Genomic DNA, 19,641 nt, shown 5'->3' on the forward strand with positions numbered 1-19,641 from the left:
TATCTGCTGTCAATTGTGTTAATTTTTAAAGTCGTTAGTTAAACTCTATTTGACAGTGAGGGGATAAAATATACCCCCCTCCATACAAGTCCCATCTATTTGCTGAGAAATAAACTTCTTTGCTGATAAGAAGATGGCCTGGTCACCCAAAGAACTTACACTACCTAAACTACTCATGAGTTTGCTTTTTCTGCACATTCCAACTTTGTCCCTTTGGCATTTCTTCCCATTCTCTCACTCTTTCCCTACTCTAGCTTGTTAAGCTTTTCATTCCCTTTTGGTCTCTGCAATGGTTACATTAAAGAAAGCAAAAGTAGGATGGCACGCTAAGTTGGTTGCATTTTCTTTTGTGTTAGTTTTTTTTCCTAGTACTACTATTAGTGCTACCATAGGTACAACTATTACCTATTATAGCCAGCTGTCACTGTGCAACTCCTCCCTCTTACTTTATCTGCATTCAACGTGATCTTCAAACACACTGCTAGAAGTCCACTCAACAAGCTTAGACACACCTCTGTCTCATTAAGAAGGGTTACAAAGTTCTCCAACTAAAATAGAGTCCTGTGGGTGGAGCTTTCCTTCTTTTCTTGTAGCACTCTAAAGGTGCTACAAAATAGGGAATTGTGCTTGTATTCACAATCTGGGTCTCCTGCCTAAAAGGTGAGGTCATTACACCATTCTGACTGATTTTCTCTGGCTGCACCACATATAAACACACCAGTCTGACTCAGTCTTCACAAACTTCATGTTGTAAAAGCGCTTCTTCAGAACAGCACTGGAAAAAATTAGCCCTAACACATCTTCTAGACTATCCTCTCCACCAAGTATGATTCAGTCTCTTGGCTATATGCGATTATTGCTCCCCACCCATTTCGTTTGCCTCTCCCACCCTCATAAGCCACTTTTACCTTCCTCGTGTGTAATAACAATCAGGCACTTCTGTAGCTTCAAATCCATCAGGATTCATTGTTGGCATGATATGAATCCGGGTATTATTGAGTAACCGGGTAATAACTGGGTCATGTCTATAGCTGGTCACCAGGAAGTCTATCAAATGGAGCAGGATTTCTCTCCCAACGGTCTGTATAAAAAAACATAAGACTTTATTTTAAGTCTGCTATGGAAGACAAAGAAGAAGAAAATAAATAAAAAAAAAAAGACCCACCACCTCGCACTTCCAGGTTTTTCTTACTGGATTACACAGACATACAAGGCATACAAGAGCATTCTAATCAACACTGGTTTGTTTTATGCTCTCCCCTAAATACATTTAAAGCAATTTCATAGATGAAAGGAATCACTGGAGGGTTTTCACAAGGGTTTTAAACCCAGATCAACCAGAGCTTTTTGTATAATGGGAAACTGACTGTATCAGCTAGACTGCTTAAATCTGCATGGATAAGGCACAGCCTTATCAAAAACTAAAACTGCCTGATAAAGATCATGTGGGCTTGGGAACACCCCACTCTGTTTTCTCAGCCCCACCACAGTCACAGGTCTGTTCTGATGCCCAAGGAACCCTGCGTCCTGTATAGGAGTGTCAGTGCTGTACATCACCACTTGGCAGTGATAGTTCAAAAGAAAGAAAGGAGAAGCCTACCATAATTGCAGAGCAGGCCTTTTCTTATTGATCCTCTTTTATGGAAAGTCAACTTTAATACAGGATCAAAGAGGCCCCATAGACACTTCTGTTACATTCCGTGCTACACTGCTTTATTTTAATGGCGTGAACACATGCATTGGGGAAACCAAACGTGTACATAAAACCTTAGAAAAAGACATGGAAGGACATTTGGATGCAGACTTTGAATCAAGGAAAGGCAGCGGTAGAGAAAAAGCTAAACACATATTTTTGTTCATATAAGTTTGTGTAAGTTGTGAAAGGTGACAGGACATCTCCCTTTATCAGATTTCAGGTAAAATAGTGGCAAGTTCCAGACCCAGAGTTATGAACAATCAATCCTATTCTACCCCAGGAACCACTGTTGCAGTGTTTACTGGACTATACTTTCCAGGGGCACTTTCCATAGCACTGTGACCCATGCTTCAAGGGCACTATAAGGTTCCTAGGCCCTGCCCGGAACGGGAATAAACCAAGATGTGCAACTAGATGTGCTCCAGAGACAATTTATTTTTACTTTATCTCCAAAAACAAAGCTTAGTAAATCACTGCAGGCTCTATTTCAGAGCTACAGCATCTCAGTATCTTTTAGAATGAGTCTTGCACCACTAAGGTGGAAATATTTGCAAAGAATTCTTTTTTTCAAAGTGAGGAACATGGAGTGGCATTACCAGATGAAGTCATGTTGCAGATACACATCTCCTTGCTTTAAGATTACATTAATAATTTTTTCACAGATATTGTACAGAACATTCTGAGTTGGAAGGGACCCGCAAGGATCATTGAGTCCAACTCTTAAGTGAATGGCCCCTGCAGAGATCAAACCCACAACCTTGGCTTATTAGCAACATGTTCTAACCAGTCGAGCTAATCTCAGGTAAGAGGTAGGTAGAATCAAGCAGGGGGAAAGCAATATTTCTCCACAGCTATTTGCTGCACTCGTTATCTTGTTGAATTTTCACATTGGTGCATTTTAAGTGGCAAATTCTGCTTTTGGTGTTAAGGGAAATGGGAACACAGACACCATCCAGCAGGACCTCTGCCTGGATATATAATGGAGCAGGAGAACTGGGTGTAGCTGCTGTTCAGGTTGGGAACAAATCATGTCTTGCCAGTTAGATGCCAATTGCTGTTTATTGCAGAAGAAACAAACAAACAAGGTAGAGCCAAACCTGACTCGGCTAAGTTGCAGATCACTCCATTTTAAGTGTCACACCTGAAGGCGGCCATGGTCTCTGAATTGGTACTCAAGCAATTCTGCCATGCTGTTTGCACAGGGGAAAAGGAGGAGCCCTTCTCTTCCCACCTTGCCCCCCAGTAGATTTGTTCTTAGGTTTTACCCCTGTTGCTGGTCTCCTGCAAGCCACTGTCAACTAATTTGCTAGGGGAACTTAAACACATATACTATGCCAGTAACCAGGTGGTTCTTTTCATAGACACTACAGAAAATGGGCTTTGAAAAAGGGGGGGAAGGTACCTAGTTTCCTCAATTTCCAGTAGCTTTCAAAGCAGCACCTGAGTAGGTGAAAACAGACTGCTCTGCAAGTTTGATAAATATACTCTCTGACATTCACGAAAAGATGCAATAGAACCTGTCTTGCACAGGCAGCTCTTGAACTGGGTGATAGACATCTTGGGAAGAATATAGGGGTGGGTGAAGAAAGGAAGGGAGAGAAACCAGCCAAATCATGGCCCTGGGCATGAGAGATAAAGCTAACAGACTCAGAATCAGCAAGAATGGCCCTACCGCAGAGACAGCTAAACTACAGACAAGACTGCACTGTTGTCAAGAAACTGGGAAAGGGTTCTTCTCCTATTGTACTTCTCTTCAGCGTCTGACCAAAAGAAAGGGTAGAGAAGCAGGAAAAGAAAGGGGAAAAAAGATAAAGAAAAGTAACAAAAGAAGGTGATAGAAAAGGACAATATTTACAAAGAATGAAAGGTGACCAGTTTTTCACAGATGACATTCTTTGCACTTAAAAGTTAGCCCCAGAGTTAGTTATGTATACAGTATTTTAAAAACTGACTCTATTTTATAGGAATGCTTGTATAACTATTTTTGTACCCAAGTACATTAAACAATTCAAATTATCTCTGTCATAAGAGAACTGGTCCTTTTATCATTGCTCTTGAGGGAAAAATATACTTATTACCACTGTTTGGGTGGGGCAACAGAGACATTTGGGTCCAGAGTACCCTGCATTTCTTGAGAAAGTACATCTGGAGGTGTCTGAAGGAAAGGGAAAGTCTTTGTTTCTGGGAACCTATAGCTCAAGTTTTGATCAAGCCCCTGGAAAGCATCTGCTGTTCAGTCAGTCTCTACCGTTATTACAGAGGTCAGCTGTACCTGTGGATAACTTATGAGTTAGTTTTAGAGCCTCAAATAATGGATCTGGATACACTGAAGGTAGTTTGCTGACAGTAAAGTCAAGGACAGACACCTTCACCTGCCTCAATTCTCATAAAAAGATAGAGAGAAGAACAGGAACAGCATTTATAAGCTCTGGGGCTTTGAGAAGACATAATGAACATTTGGTTTTAATTGCAGTATCCCAAGGGTGATGCCCCGGTGTTTTGTTCTGCTGCAGTTCACATGAAGGCTGAGAGAAAAGCAAAGGAAAGCCCTTTCTCCCAGCTCTAGAGATGCAATTAGGCATTAAGTTTCTCTGTGCACTTTCAGCTGACAGTTCCCTCCTGTGCACCAAAGGGAGAAAGTCAGCAGGAAAGGCTATCAGTGTTCCTCAGGGGAACTCTTGAACAAAGAAGTGTGCGTGTGTCAGGGCACGGATCAACACTGTAGAAAAGGGCGTGACTGCTGTTTCTGTACACGTATTCCTTAAACTTTCTGACTCTCCCCTCTGGCATGGCTGTGTCAGCACCCTGCTCAGCTACCCGAGGGCTTACTCAAGCAGCCAGTTAGAAGATTAAGGTTAGCTTCAATTGAACCCGCACTGTAATACTTTACTGCAGCACTCCTGGTTTTAGAACATTGTTGTTACCACATGATAGAGACCTACTATAGACCAGGGGACTACGGGTGGATGGACTCTGCCCATTTTTATTATTAAAATTCTTTCCTTAAATGTGGCCTGATTTTTAAGTTCAATGATGTCGAAAGAAAGATCCAAACCATCAGGTAGGACCTGTTTCAGGGCAACACAGTCTTGCCAGTCTCCTTGCTTGAGCTCTAGCTGCTCCACAGGCCTAGTTCAGCATACCAAGCACAACCTCACCTAAGGAAGTGGAGTTAGAGCAGAGAAACCAGTAGTCCACCTTGGTTTCCCACTTAAATGCCACACTTACAAGATGTTATTTCTAACACTTGTACAGCAATAATTATTATGCACCACTACAACACACCCCACTGTGTTTGTCCTTCTTTACTAAAATACACCAGTGTTAAAGTGACTGTTTATGCAATTAGTTTGGCACACATACATTTATTTCTACAGCAGCAATCACTATGAAAATCTGAGAATAGCACATATATGACAGGGAAGTGCAGTTCCTTGGTTTATCACTGAAGGAAATGGCAACACAAAGCCTGCTTTTGAACTAGTAACTGGTGTAAGTTGTTATTGCCTGGACAAATTCCACACGCTCCTCAGCACAAGGCTTCACCTGGCTGACAAATGGATAGCTTTTTCTTTTCCCACTCAGAAGAGTGTGAAAAAGATAAAGAAAAAGGTAACTGGGGCAAGGCAGTGTTGAACTGTGTTGAAACAGATCTCAGTAGCACCCAGCTTTTTTTAAAGTCTGTTGTTAGCACTGAGATTTGATTGCTTTGAATTTTGAAACCTCTGGTGCTTCTGACCTTCTTAACATTACATCAGCTGATACTGAAGCCAGGTGGAAAATAGTTCACAATGCAATTTTTTTTAATAAATATTTTTTTATTTTCTAGAGCACATATTATTTCCCCGCACAGCACTTCAATAATATATTGCACAGTACTAAGGACATAGGAATATGTGCTGAAAATAGCAGATTGTGTAGTATGTGGACACAATTGTTTTTTTGCAACTGGGTGATAAAAAAACCAGCCTTTTTTTCCATAGTGGTATCTTGACAGTGTAAATGTAGCTTCCATTTATTTTCTTGGAAATAGGAGTGAGAAATTCTATACAAGAACTAGTGTGTCGTCATTTCTTTGTTGTTTAAGTTTTTTTAAGTCTCAGTTATAGTGATTACAAATAAAACTACTCCAGTCCTTACTCACCTAAGCCCTAATATCTCAAAAAACTTATGTCATGCCATATCTCAGGAAACCTTATTGTGGATATGTCTATGATGACATGGAAAATAGGATATAGGTGCTTTAACTTATTTCACAAGATAAGCCAGCAAAATAAACATCCTTTCATGTAGGTTAGCTCAGACGTATCAGTTCAGGCTCAGCTCCACATAATGAAAAAAGCAAAATATTATTACACTAAGAAAATAAAGCAACCAGAAGTGGATGCTTTAGGAGAAAAGGATTGGTATCAGCATTGCCATCCTGAGAAAGATGATGTTATCTCGTGATGGCCCAGTAACACTGTAGCTGCAGAAAGTTAAGAAAGCCATATACTTAATACATTAAAGGGAACAAGCAGAAACACACGGGTAGTTTACAGTTTGTTCAGACATGCTTCTTAAAGGATTTCCCTGCTGTGACATACATGGTTTAGGAACAGCCTTCCAATTAGATCCTATGGTTCAGTTGTATAGAATGGACTCAAGTCACTGGCACAGCTGGTCCAAAGGTGATAGGTCTACTCCATTTATGACTTCGGGGTATTTAGGGGTTTGGTTGTGGTCAATGTTAAGTGGAATCAGTTCTTCCCCAGGGAGGAATGTGTGAGTGTACAGACTGAGAAAGAGAAGATCTTTCAAGCAAGAGTATGAGGTTGGGACAAGAGAAGCTGCTGCCTAATTCAGAATGGGAGCCGCCCCAGAGCAGCTGGCAAACTCTCCCTCACCTTCCCCAGTGCAGACTCTATTAACATTTCACAGGCTTATGCATCTTATGCAGTCTATTAGCGTCATTTTGATGAATCAGTTTAAATTAGTTTTAATCTGGCTTGGGTTAAACAAAAAGTACTGCTAAAGATGGTGTCCAACTTCATACAGTCACACAAAGAACAGGACAAGTCTTTTGTTGTCTCTCTGTCAATCTGGGGCAAAAGTTCACTCTATTTGGCAATGATGAACCTAAAAGCAATTCTTTTAAATCTTGGCTGGTTAAGTCCTACAGTATTAAGAAAAAATCAGCCAGTTCTGAAAAAAACAACTCTTTTCCTAGAATTGTGTACTCGTATTATTTTATTAGAACTTCCCTATTTGGCAGCTCTCCAAATAACCTAGATTTTCTTCCAGAAGCATGTGTGAACAGCCCCCACACATGCAATTCAGGATCCTTCCCAACTTTTATGTTTTAGGAGTAGCTGGCCAGCTAACTCAAAGTTAAGTGCCATTTGTGTGATCATGACAGGTTAGAAGGGCAGCATGACCAAAAAACATCTGAGAACAGAACTTTTCTCACTCTTTATCATTTTCTGGATATCTGGCTGGATCAATGAAGCCACAATCCCACAATTTGAATTTATGAAAGACTCTGGCACACAAATTGAAGCTCGTCATACAATTGTCATACAAAACTTATCTGCTTATATTGAGGGAGTAGTCGAATCTATCCCCAGTGACTATCCAGCAGAATCTTAGATTAGGGAAAAAAAATTCAAATTCTCCAATGCCTCTCTATACGAGGAATTCATTTCCTGACATCTGAAATACATTTACAATCAGATAAAAAACAAACACCAACTGTGCATTATATGTATACATAAAAAAAACCCATTAGGCAAAGATCATCATGAGGGCCTGAAAGGAAGAATAGCTCTATTTCCAGAATGTTCCCTAGGTACATGCTTGGTCTAGTGAACAAGAGAGAATGTAGCATGCTACATGCTATATGGTACCCAGGCATCTCAAGGATCAACCCTGCTCAGACTGTCTGGGACTGTGTCTGACTTTAAAACAAAATCTTGCCTCATTTCCTCATGAAGACAATAAAAAAAACTTAGATCCTAGGCAGTGATCTGAGTTGCCAGTCTACAGCAGCTCTCAACCCTATGCACATGCAAACGGTGCTTGTTCCTATGTTCAGAGCTCCTTGTATGTAGCCAGCTGGGCAGTGATAATGGCATAGGTGTTTCATTGTGGAGGCTTCAATATATGTGGCCTTTTGCAGTGCAGCAACATCGGATATGACCGTCATGCCGTTCCGGATGAGATCATATCTTGTTCTCCACTTCCTTCCCATCAAAGCTAAGTGATCTATAGCCATAGGTTTGCCATTCCCTTCAGCAGGGACTGTCATATGGACCCTCAGTTCCTAGGCACCATGTACTCCCCTGCTGACACAAAACAGGTTTCAGGAGCTGCAAATCCTGTCTTGGGCATCCAGTAACACATTTGAAACCATGAATCAGCTTCTTCCCACACAGAGTTAAATTCCAAATCAGTCAAATTTCCAGCAGCACTTTTAGCATAGCCACTGTCAAACAAGGTGAAACTAGTCTGACTTGGGAAAAATTCTTGGCACAAAACATCATAAGTGCCTGCAGGCGTGCAAGTGCTCCCACACCGTATTGTTAATAGTAATAACTTGTAATACACTGCCCTTAACACAGGATGCACTTCCTACTACACATATTTTTCTTAGTTTTGGGAATTCACAGACTAGCATATATATATGTATATATACACACATACACACACTCTTGTTAAATTATTTAACCCTCACATCAAGACTGCATAAAAACATATTGAGTAGTTTAAACTTATCCTGAACATGACTAATATAAGCAGGTAAAGCTAAAGAATAAGGGAAATAGAAAGCAAGAAAGTACTATAGAGGAGAGTGAAGTTTTGATTCTTTCTGATCCAGATTCATGTACTGCACCAGGAAGGGTTATAATCACCATTCTCTTATTTATCATTAATAAGTGGGCATTCCTCCCAGAGCAAGTTATTTGCTTTGGAATTGCTTTTTGTTTTGTATTCACTGTGTTAGCTCAGGTGAATTTAGGTGTTCCTAGCTTAAGGTTTCCAAGATAAATTTTCTTCCTAAAATAAATAATTTGATGCTTCACAGTAATTATTATTTAATCTTACGATGTATTTGAAGAGATCTATCAGTCATATTCCATGCCCAAGCAATAATAATGTACAAGCAAACTACTGAATCTGACTCACTGACAGGAAAATTAAAGCCTCTGGGTTTTATCACTTGGAGAAGACAAAGCTCTCTACTTAAGAGACGTCTTGGGTGTAGGATTGTAGGACTCTTCACTATGATGTCAGGTCTGCTAAAGCCTTTCCACCAAAACAAGGGAACTTTATTCTTAAAATTCCTCAAGAAATACACGCATATTATGTCCTCTTTGAGTTATGACATACCTCAATAATAAGTAGCACATGCCAGAGAAAAGTTCGCTCTAAACCCCTGATAAGTGTATTTGGTATAAATGACATTGCAAAAATGGAAACGTACCTCATCCCCATGCATATTAGCAACATACTTGAACTCTGGAATGCCAATCTTATGATGGGTTGGAAACCTTCCCAGAACAAGAACCCACAGGTCTCTACCTTTAAGAGGGGAAGGGGAAAAGACATTTTTTAAACAAGTATAAAATCATACAAACCTTAGAAGAAAAAGAATAAAAAGAATTGGTCATTAAGGCCACCACACAATTTCTCATATTTCATTGGTGCCCAGTCAGTCCTATATATAACATATCCAAGCAGACTGTGGAGTGCTTTTATTCTATGAATATATGCCATATTAGCTATAGGAACAAATACACTTTGCCTTCTGACCAAGTATGTAGTGAACCCTGCAATTTCTACAGCATTTAGCCAGTACTAGAAAAGAAGGCTATTTTTTTTGTAATAAACATTTTTCAAATCAAATTTAGCAAATAAGATCACTCTTCCCCCCAAAATATTACACTATAAGGCTTTTCTGAAGTATATATAGAAGTTTTCATTATCACAAAGAAAGAATATCTGTTTTTGTACTAAAGACAACACAGAAAAGCTAAACACAGTCATGCATTACTGCTCAGAAAACAGGAGGTACCAGGAAGAGCTGTATCAGAGACATATTCCAAAAATATCAGCAGGGAAGAAATTAAGAGCTACGGAAAGAGTATTAGTTAGGACCACTAATGCTGCACAGGAAGCTGAACTTTAAGTAACAAAATAAACATACATACATTTTGGAAGTCCTCAGTGGGGGGGCAATTTTTGTTATTATTTTTAGCAATACTGTGGCATTTCAGACCTCATCTGTAAAACTCTGCTTCCCACTGGTCTGTTCATTGAGGTGGAAAACTTAAGTTTCAGTAGATGGTAGCAATGAAACTGGACCAGTTTTTTGATAATAGCAGTCACAGCCTATAGCTTGCTAATGCCCAGAGCTTACATGCATGCTACCTGTCCCCAGCTCTCACACAGGGCTAGCTGGGACCCGTGAGCTGTCTGAGACGAGTCCAGCCATCACTGTTACTTACAAGAAAGAAGAACATAGGTGCTGCTATAGGCAGTACTATAAAAAGCATTACTTCGTAAATCTTTGTGGATCATCAAATCTGCAGTAAACAAGCTCTGGAGCATATAAATTTCCCATTCCTCAACCCACGACCTCCATGGTCATGCACATGTCACAGCACTCTTGTTTTCTTTTCCAGCTGTGTGACTCACAGCAGTTATACCACAAGGGTCATGGCTTCAGGAATGGGAGAAAAAAAATTGCAGAGGACTGAAAGAACACTGCAAGATGCACAGAAACAATTATAAGAGGTAAAACTGAAGACAGTGGTTCCCAAACTAAATTCTTACTTAACAGGTTGAATCAGTCTCAGCTTAGGAGATGGCACTGAGAGCTGACAGATTCAACAAGGAGTGATCACAGGATCCCCTGATTTTATGGTTACTCTAGAAGACATTGGTGTTCAACCCTTGTAAACATATGCTATGCACAAAGCTGTGAGATGCTGCTACTGACTCTTTCATTAAAGGACAGTGTGAGAAAGCAATCCATATTTTTAAAAAATAATTGTGTGATAAGTGATCTGGCAAGGAATCTAGTTGTTTGGCTTTGTTGCATGCAGAGCCACTGCTACAGTAAAAAAAAAAAAAAAAGACAAAAGCTTGACTTTTGTAAGCTTAGACAAGTTACAGAGTGGAGAACCCAGAGATACTAGCTTTCAAGCACATCCTGCTTCAAAAAGGAGAGCAAGAGAACATCTAATCCCTACCACCCTAGTCCTTCTCCCCTCCAAAACATCTACAGGTCCCCTCCAACCTCAACTATTCTGCAATTCTGTGAAAACACATGATAAGTTTTGCTGCAGTAGTATATATTTGGAACTGAAAACAATCTAGTTGTGAAAAACATATGCTACTGTTACTCCTAATCAAGCATGGACAACAATCTCAATTTAATTTCCATCTCTGCAATGTGTCCTTCTCTCCATGGTTGTATCCTGCAAAGAATTACCAAGGAAGGCCTTCCAGAGTGCTCCTATGAGTCTTTGTCCATATGCCCTCTAAGCCATTCCTCCCAGCTCCCATTCCCTCTACTGGAAGGAAATTTCAGACATCGCTCCTTGGCTCCAGCGTGTCAGTTGCCATGTGGACTGCTGCACCAAGCAGAACAAACCAGCTTACAGTTGACACTGCAGCCTTCTTGCCACATTCCAAACCTAGAGTCGACTTCTGTGAACCTAAACGTGCAGCTTCCCTAGTGAGGGGTTCATCAGACCGAGCTGCAGTGCCCAAGAGCACATCCAACATCTAAAAGTCAGCAGTGAAATTATCAGATTAATGTAACAAAGGACTTACATTGGAGACCTGATGGTCCCAGTTCTCCCCCAGATAAAGATAGATACAGTTAAATTGTAACACACAAGGTTTCCTAGAGGAAACCTATGCCTTCAATAAGATTATAAATTCATTCAGGTCTGAAACTGCCCATTATCAGCATGAGTATCAAGCACACAGGGTTTCAAAATATCTCAGAGCCAACAGGTTTAGTGAATTACATGTAAAAAGACTTTTCAGAGCAAGTGCCAAATAAAAGCATTACTTTCCTCAAATCCTTGACAGTTTCCCACACAAGCAAAAAGCAGTGACTTAGAAGGTGAGATGATTTAATGCCCTGAGCCTGCACTAAACTAACCAATATATTTACTACATTTATATTACCTTTCTGTACATAATTATTATCATAATATATAAAATAACCAATTGATCACAGCACCCAAGCAATGTTGTAGTCTCTAGAACATGAAGCATCTTATCTCACCAATAACCAGATGTTAAGATTAGCCCCTGGTTTTATTTGCAAGGAAGCAGATCACAAAGGCTATTTCAAATCCAGCTACCAGCAATGACAACATCCTCATCCACTGCTACAGACTTCTTGGAGTAGCTCATGAACTAATGTAGGACAATGTGATATTTTATAGCCACTTCCCCATAACAGTACTAGCACCAATTCAGTACTATGTATACACTCAAACAACGAGAGTCCAAGTAAAAGTAAAATGCTCTAGATGTTTCCATCATTTGAGACTTTTTACAAATAATATTTTATTCTGTTTTCAAATTTTAAAAAAGTACTTCTAATGGCTTGCTATGAGCAATGCTCATTCCTGCTGCTCTCACTGTGAAATTGCCCTCATGGGAAACACAAGGAAGAGCTAAGTATAGACTAACATTAAGTACTGATGTAAATTGGTCTTTCCAGCATTAGTATTTAGACTGTTTATAGTTTGTGTGAGGGCCATCTAAATGATAAACACTCCCATGAACTGAGATACCAATTATTTCCTGGCATTTCCAGTTTGTAAGAGGTATTAAACCTCCCACTAACAATTAAAATAAATTCCTAGGTCTGCTCAGCCTGCAGTACTGGATAGTGTACCTATGAGGAATGATGTAAGATTTCTTTCCATATGGCAGTAATTAACTGCATATAAAAAGATTCAGCATATGGATGGTTTCCTTTAATCAGTAAAGCCTAGATAACTCTGGGTTTGTACCTGAGGTGATCAACTAAGCTTCCTCTCATGCTCTGAATCAACTGAACATATAAAAAAACCCCATTCCTCACTGCCAAATTGCCAAACTAGAACTGACATCAACTAATTAGTCAACTATATTTTGAGCAATCAAGACAAACGTATGTTTCTAACTGTGCGTCTCAGGACAAGTAACAAGACTTGTTTTGGAACAGAGCCAGACCACACAGCTTCTAGTAGAATGAGCAGTCTTTTTAACTTTTCAAAATGTTTCCTAGCATTGTCACAGTTCACAGCATAGTATCAGTATTCTAAAGAGACCTACCAAAACTGTTATTTAAAATGGAGAAGTGAAACTGATCTCCAGATCTAGTGAAAAAGAAACCAAATCAATGTGTAGATGTTGGAGTCCAGATTGTGTTCTGAATTTTATTTCTACTTTTCTTCACTTTGTTCTTTACAGTTTCATTTATGAAAAACTTGTCATTTCAAAGAAAGTCATGGGTAGGAAATGAAGTGAAATGACTGGGCAGTGCCCTCGACCCACTGTCAGTACCAGTCAGGCTAGGCTACTGATTCAAAAGTTTGCTGGGAGGACCATTTTGACCAAGAAAAAACAATAATCTCATTACAGTCCTCCTGGGTTGGCCACATGTTGGCCACTGGCTTCATGGGAAGGAACTGCAGTAATGATGATCCATGTTGAGGCAGTCCTGCCTCAAAAGGAGCAGGACAGAGAGGAGGGGAAGAGAGATTGACACTCATGAGAATGCAAGATCACAAAACAATTTACTTGTAGAAACAATCTCAGAATTATTGAACAGCCAAGATTGAAAGGGACTTCAAAAGATCATCTGGTCCAACCTTACACGGGAAAGAGAACCTAGATAAAAAAACCAATCGAGCACTCTGTTCAATCGCATCTTTAAAACCTCCAGTGATAAGGACTCTACCTCATCTCTGGGGAAGTTGTTCCAGTGAAGGATTGTTCTCACTCTAAAAATTTCTTTCTCATATTAAGATTAAACCTCTTCCAGTGCAACTTGTATCTGTTGCCCCTTGTTTTTTTCCACATGGCTCCTTGTGAAGAGAGAGGCTCCGTCCTCTTTGTACCATCCTTGAAATGATGAGGTTCCCATCAAGCATTTTCTTCTCCAGGAAGATGAGCCTCCTTCAATCCTTTCTCACAGGGCAAATTCTCCAGCCCTTTGATCATCTTTGTAGTCTTCTTTTGGATCCTCTCCAGTCTGTCCACATCTTTCTTGAATTGTGGAGGCCAGGACTGGACACAGCACTCCAAGTGCAGCCTCACAAGCACTGAGCAGAGTGGGATGATCACATTTCCATCTCAGCTAGTAATGTCCCTGCGGATGCAGCCCAGCATCCAATTTACCTTCATCACTGCAGGAGCACACTGCTGACTCGTGTTCAGCTTGTTGTTCATCAGGTCTCCAGGTCCCTTCCAGCAAGGCTGCTCCCTGGCCATGCAGATCTCACCTGTACTGCATGTTTTGGTATTCTGTCCCAGGTGTAGAATTTTTCATTTGTCACCGTTAATATTCATACTGCTCTTGATAGCCCACCCTTCCAGCCTACCCAGGTCTCTCCAAGATGGCTTACCCTTCTGAATTGTCCACCTCACCACTCAGATTGATGTCATCAGCAAGCATGTTGACAGCTCAATTCCATCATCCAGATCACTTATGAAGATATTAAACAACGTAGGGTCCACTATAACCCCTGTGAGTCACCATTTGTGACAGGCTACCTGCCTGAGTAAAACCCATCAATCACTCTGGTCTGTTAACCAGTTTCCTAGCTATCTCACAGGCCACCTATCCAACCTGAATCTTGTCAGTTTGTCCAGGAGAAGGCTGTGTGAAACAGTGTCAAAAAGAGTTTACTCTGGCTCTAGATCTCACTGAATACTTATTTGAACTATATAGCTCTGAACATAGCTCACACAAAAATTGCTCTGACAGTGGCTAGAAAATTGAGGGTTTAGAGTTTATGTCCAGGCCTCAGATATGAATCTACTTGCATCCAACTGTGTTACCTACAAAAAGTACATAAAGCTAGATTATGAAAAAAAGACAACATGACATTATAACTAATCAAACTAATGACCTCAAAAAAACATACTTTTGAGATTACATACAAGGCACAACAATTTGCTTTGCTTTCTATTTCACATCCTCTTCCTTAAAACTTAGTAATTTTTACCCTTACTTATGCCACATTCGGCAACAAACTCTACAGGCCAAGTGGCATATTATCAGGGTGGTCTGCACACTATCCAGAAAGATGGGACTCTAAGCTGTAGGGAAGGTCACTTTAGAAGTAAGAAAATAAGATAGACATGTAAAATAAAAGGTTCAAAGAACTTAAAAGCATTGTCATTATTCTTCAGATTGTTGCTGGCTATTGATATTTCAGCAGTCCTGAGAACTCAACACTATCGGGCCTTCATTCTACTGTGCTTCACACAAACTCTTAAAATGTTTGTGATCCCCAAAGTACACCACCAAAGCACTGCAAATGAGAAGGGGGATAAGACAGACAAGATTCTATTCAATGAGAAGATGAGAGGGTGGTGGCTATGCCTTAGGCATAGCTTGTGTTAATCCTGCTCAATTCCAGTATAAACAGAAGAGCTTCAGCCTAGATTCTATGATGAGAACACCAAGTAACAGCAGTGAAATAAAAACACATCGGCTGATTTTTACAACAGCTTTCACTGCAAAAGCAACCTCTACATAATTATGGTTTGACAGGAGAAACAATGCAAATAACTAGAATCTGCATTACTTTTGCAAAAATATCGTGGGGAGATGGGATGGCTTGAGAGTCACTCCTTGGTAAATTCTTCTGTAGATACACCACAATTCCCACATAATCTCTCATACACTCTTTAATCCACTTTAACTATGCATACTAATATTGAAAACATTTCCCTAACTGCATTTGGCAACACATTCTGCTGTGTGTTGTGATACTCCACCCTCACTTGCTACCTGTAACACTAGTGTAAATCTATGGTCATTGTTACCATGCAAGATACTAAGGCATTTTACAGTTTTCTTTTTGCTGCAGAACTGTATCAGAGTATCTTCCCAGCTGCATCTGACATCTATTTTCTGAGATTAAGTCAAACTATGTTCATTAACACAACAAAAATTCCTTATCTTGCAGGAAGAGAAAAAAAAAAAATCAATCCCAGCTTTATCACTTATAACTTTTAAATCACATTCACGGTAAATCTTTTCCCTCGCTAACACAAACCATTGTTTGCCTTTTAATTTTTCTGATCTGTACTTGTGTTCCCTGCAGAGCTCAGTACTGCCAACATGTAACATCGGCATACAATTGCTTCCTATGTGCACACACATAGGTAAGAAGATGGAAATAGAGACATTAAAGTCTCCTGTACTTCCAAGCTTCAACAGAAAGACAAAGTATTTGCTTCTCCATGATAACAGCAGGGCAACACTGTCTTCCAGCAAAACACTAGCACAGCTAATGGAGGACTTCAGGAGTAATTCCCTTCTGCTAAGCAAGCACCAGCAGCATCCATGCCTTGAGGCACGCTGATCTGTCGTCATCGATTCAGGATAGAAAATCTAAAGCCATTTTGGAACTTGTTTTCTGCAAGGGGACTGCCCAACAGCATACATGGCTTGCTTCAGATTCTAACAGAATTTGAGGTACCAGTACATTTGAGTTTAATCCAGTCAGACTTTTGAGCAAAGCCTTCTCAATATAAACTACACACTTGAACCTGGGATCAGACAAACATCTATATTAACAACTGTAGTACATCAGATTCTTTTGAGCATTTATCCTCAATTTCACTGTACCATGTTATCATGGTTCACTGAGACAGAGTGGATTATCTAAAGATTTGGCCTATAGTAGCATTGACATTAGTGATGAACAAAGTTGATATCCCAAGAAGAGCTAGGACACTTTAAGTATAAGAAAGTTTTCAAGGTATTTGAAAGGATTAAAAAGATACAGATCCATCACATACGTCAACCAGGCAAATGTGGCAATATTCAGCATGGTGCTTTGATAAGCAGAAAAAAGTCAAAAGAACTCAAGGTAACATTAGGCTGTGGGTCTACCACAGCCACTGCTTAAGGAATACGTGGGAAGAGACCAGAAGTATTATTACAGACATAAAGCTCTTTCTCCCAAGGCAAAAAATAAATAAAAGTAACAATTTCCCACTGTTCAATAAACCCCTATCTACTCCCAGAGATTATACCAGCCAATCCAATTTAGAGTCAGCTCTTTAAAAAACACCAGATACTGTTTATTTGTATCCAAAGCACTTGAGAAGGGAAGGGAGTCAAAAGAGTTCATGGTTCACATGCTTGCTTATCTTCCTAAAAGTTTACAAATCTTTTGTTGATTAGGACATCCATAGCTGCTTTGGACACTTTCACAGGACTTGTATCTTATGAGAACAGCAACTCTTTCTGTCCTAGGTACATGTGACTCATCACTGTACCATTTCCAGTTTTCATAAGCAAGCTGAGCACAAAATTATGAAATTTTTATACACAAAACTATGAAAAATTGCTAATGCAGAGAACAGTCTCTACAATAGCACCTTATAGATTATTTGAACAAAAATGAAGAAATAAAAATAAATTTGTAAAAGCCAAACAAAAACAAGGCAGAGGGAATACTGTTTTCAAATTAATATATACTAACCTTATTCAGTATTGCTCACGGAGAAGATGAGAGCACCACAGATACACAGAATAGACAGAATTAGCCTGAACAGGCTTTCCTCCCTGTTTACACTAACTGGTTTCATATTTACTTCCAGAAACCAAACAGATTATTTTTCCTTTTCACTCTTGTTTCCATTACCACAGGGTTTTTAAACCTAGTTCTAAAAATGTGTACTTTATTTTCTGAGACAGCTGTGAAACTGGTAGGCATCTAGTAATTTTCAGGAAAGCTATAGTATACATAAAACAAATAAATCTTACCCATTCACAGTGGTACCATTGGACCATCATGAATAAAGTGATTGCTTACAACACAAGCCAGGCACAAGAAGGGTGGTCGTTTGTTTTCAATTGCGATTTATCCGATTCAAGAGGTTTTTTGGCCTACCCTTTTGCCACCAGAGGCAGAGGAGGTCAAAACTATTTCAGCCATGTAAAGGCAAGAGAGGGAGTAGAAAACCAACTACAGGTTGTTGCTCATATGTGGTTGAGAAGTTACTAGAGCACTTCGAGGGTTTCAGTGCCTCATTAAGAGACTTGCTATGCCTACCCCATAATATCTGGGATCTGCCAAGGATTTTTGTTTGCCCCATGAATAGGAAGCTCAAAACAATGCACATCTCAACATTGACAAGCAGAATCCTACATATTTAGACAGTGAGTAGCTTCCCCCCTTCCCCACTAATTTTTTTCAACCTGCTGGAGGGGGGAAAAAACAGAGGACAGACTAACTTTTTAAAAATTATCCAGTCTCTGTCACAATCATCTATTTCTGTCTTAGTTAACTAACAAACTACATTAGCTTGACCAGTTGCTTCCCGTTTCTCTCTCCAAACAGGTAGCAAAATGTCTCTGTAGAAATATTAGTGACTGGCTTTTAGAAAAAGTAACAAAGACACAAGGCAACAACTAAAATTCAGGCAGTGTTACTACCTAAAAATAGAGGAAGTCAGTCCTTAGTCTCTTGAACAAGCATGTTCTTGTGGTGTTTATTTCTTCTTGGGATTTTGAGATCAGCATAATGCAGTTGTGTATCAAAGTAAGTTTTGTACTTTGACCTATTTTAGGTACCTCGATCAGGAAATATGCTTTGTCGGAAACATCCAGGCTGCACATTGCTAGAAGTGCATACCAGGGAAGTGCCTGCCTTATTCCTAGAATTTTCTCTAGCTGTTCTTTGGAAAAAAGGATACTGAACCAGACTAGACTTTCAAACTGAACCAGACTAGACTTTCAAACTGATACAGTAGGACTACATTTCTTACTGAGAACATAGTAAACTTTTATTTTAGCTTTAGGATAAGTGTTACTTTTTTAGATCTGCTCAAGCTCTGTTTAAATGCCCCAGGTAACTGCAAGACCCTTTGATGCAGAAAATATTGACTAGGGACAAAGAGGAAATGTAATTCAACTGTCCTAAATCCACTGTGAGCTCAGCATGCTACATAGCAGCTACAGTCATTTAATTAAATAACTCTAACTGCCATGGTCTGACCTTTCCCATAACAACAAGTAAGTCCAAGATCTCAAACTGCAGAATCATCTGCTTAGAAGCATCCTCTAACCTCTTTCTCACATCTGAGCCACTGCATAGCTTATAAGAGTGACTGTGCCAGAAGTGGAACAGTTCACAGGAAGGGTATTCTCTCAGTTGGGAGGCGAAGAGACCTAGAGCCAGTCCTATGCATTTTTTGCTTCTGTAGTTCATAAAATTAATCTTCTAATTAATAAAAAGTTCAGGAAGCAGAACTTTAAGAAAGTTCATTAATCACATGCACATCCAGATTTCATTCAAAGAAAAATCTCTCTCTTATGCAAAATCATGCACAGAACAATTGTCTAATGAACAAACGCCTCAGGATAAGAAGGCACATCTTGCCTATCAACTAATTAATGTATTATAAGTAGGTCTCCATGTACATATGTGAACTAGCTGAACCCAATATGCCATACCATAGTAAATTAATTGGGTAGCCCTGAGAATAAGCAACACTGGTAGCTCCAAGGATCTAGAGCCAGAGGTCCTAGGCAGAAACGCCATTCAGAAGGGATGCTCTTCCCCTTTTGTGGGAAGTGAATAGAGAGCTACTAGAAACACTATTCTACTAAAAAGCCTCATCCTCTGAAGGGAGGTAGGAGGGATGTGTTACTGTGCTCTCCTCAAGCTAGAAGGAGAATGTAGACATTTACCAGCTGGGTCAAA

General features: G+C 39.8%; 1 protein-coding gene across 1 annotated transcript in view; it reads right to left on the bottom strand.

Moving 5' to 3' along the window:
* The window catches only part of CPM (carboxypeptidase M), a 32,627-nt gene that overhangs the window by 4,477 nt on the left and 8,509 nt on the right, over nucleotides 1-19,641 (bottom strand). Inside the window, exons 3-4 of the mRNA XM_032687411.1 lie at nucleotides 9,159-9,256; nucleotides 909-1,081 (exon numbers count right to left, since the gene is read on the bottom strand). Of these exons, the coding sequence (XP_032543302.1) occupies nucleotides 909-1,081; nucleotides 9,159-9,256 (271 nt within the window). The remainder of the gene's footprint in view (nucleotides 1-908; nucleotides 1,082-9,158; nucleotides 9,257-19,641) is intronic.

The sequence above is a fragment of the Chiroxiphia lanceolata genome, chromosome 5 (assembly GCF_009829145.1).
Source record: "Chiroxiphia lanceolata isolate bChiLan1 chromosome 5, bChiLan1.pri, whole genome shotgun sequence".
In the NCBI taxonomy this organism is placed as follows: Eukaryota; Metazoa; Chordata; class Aves; order Passeriformes; family Pipridae; genus Chiroxiphia; species Chiroxiphia lanceolata.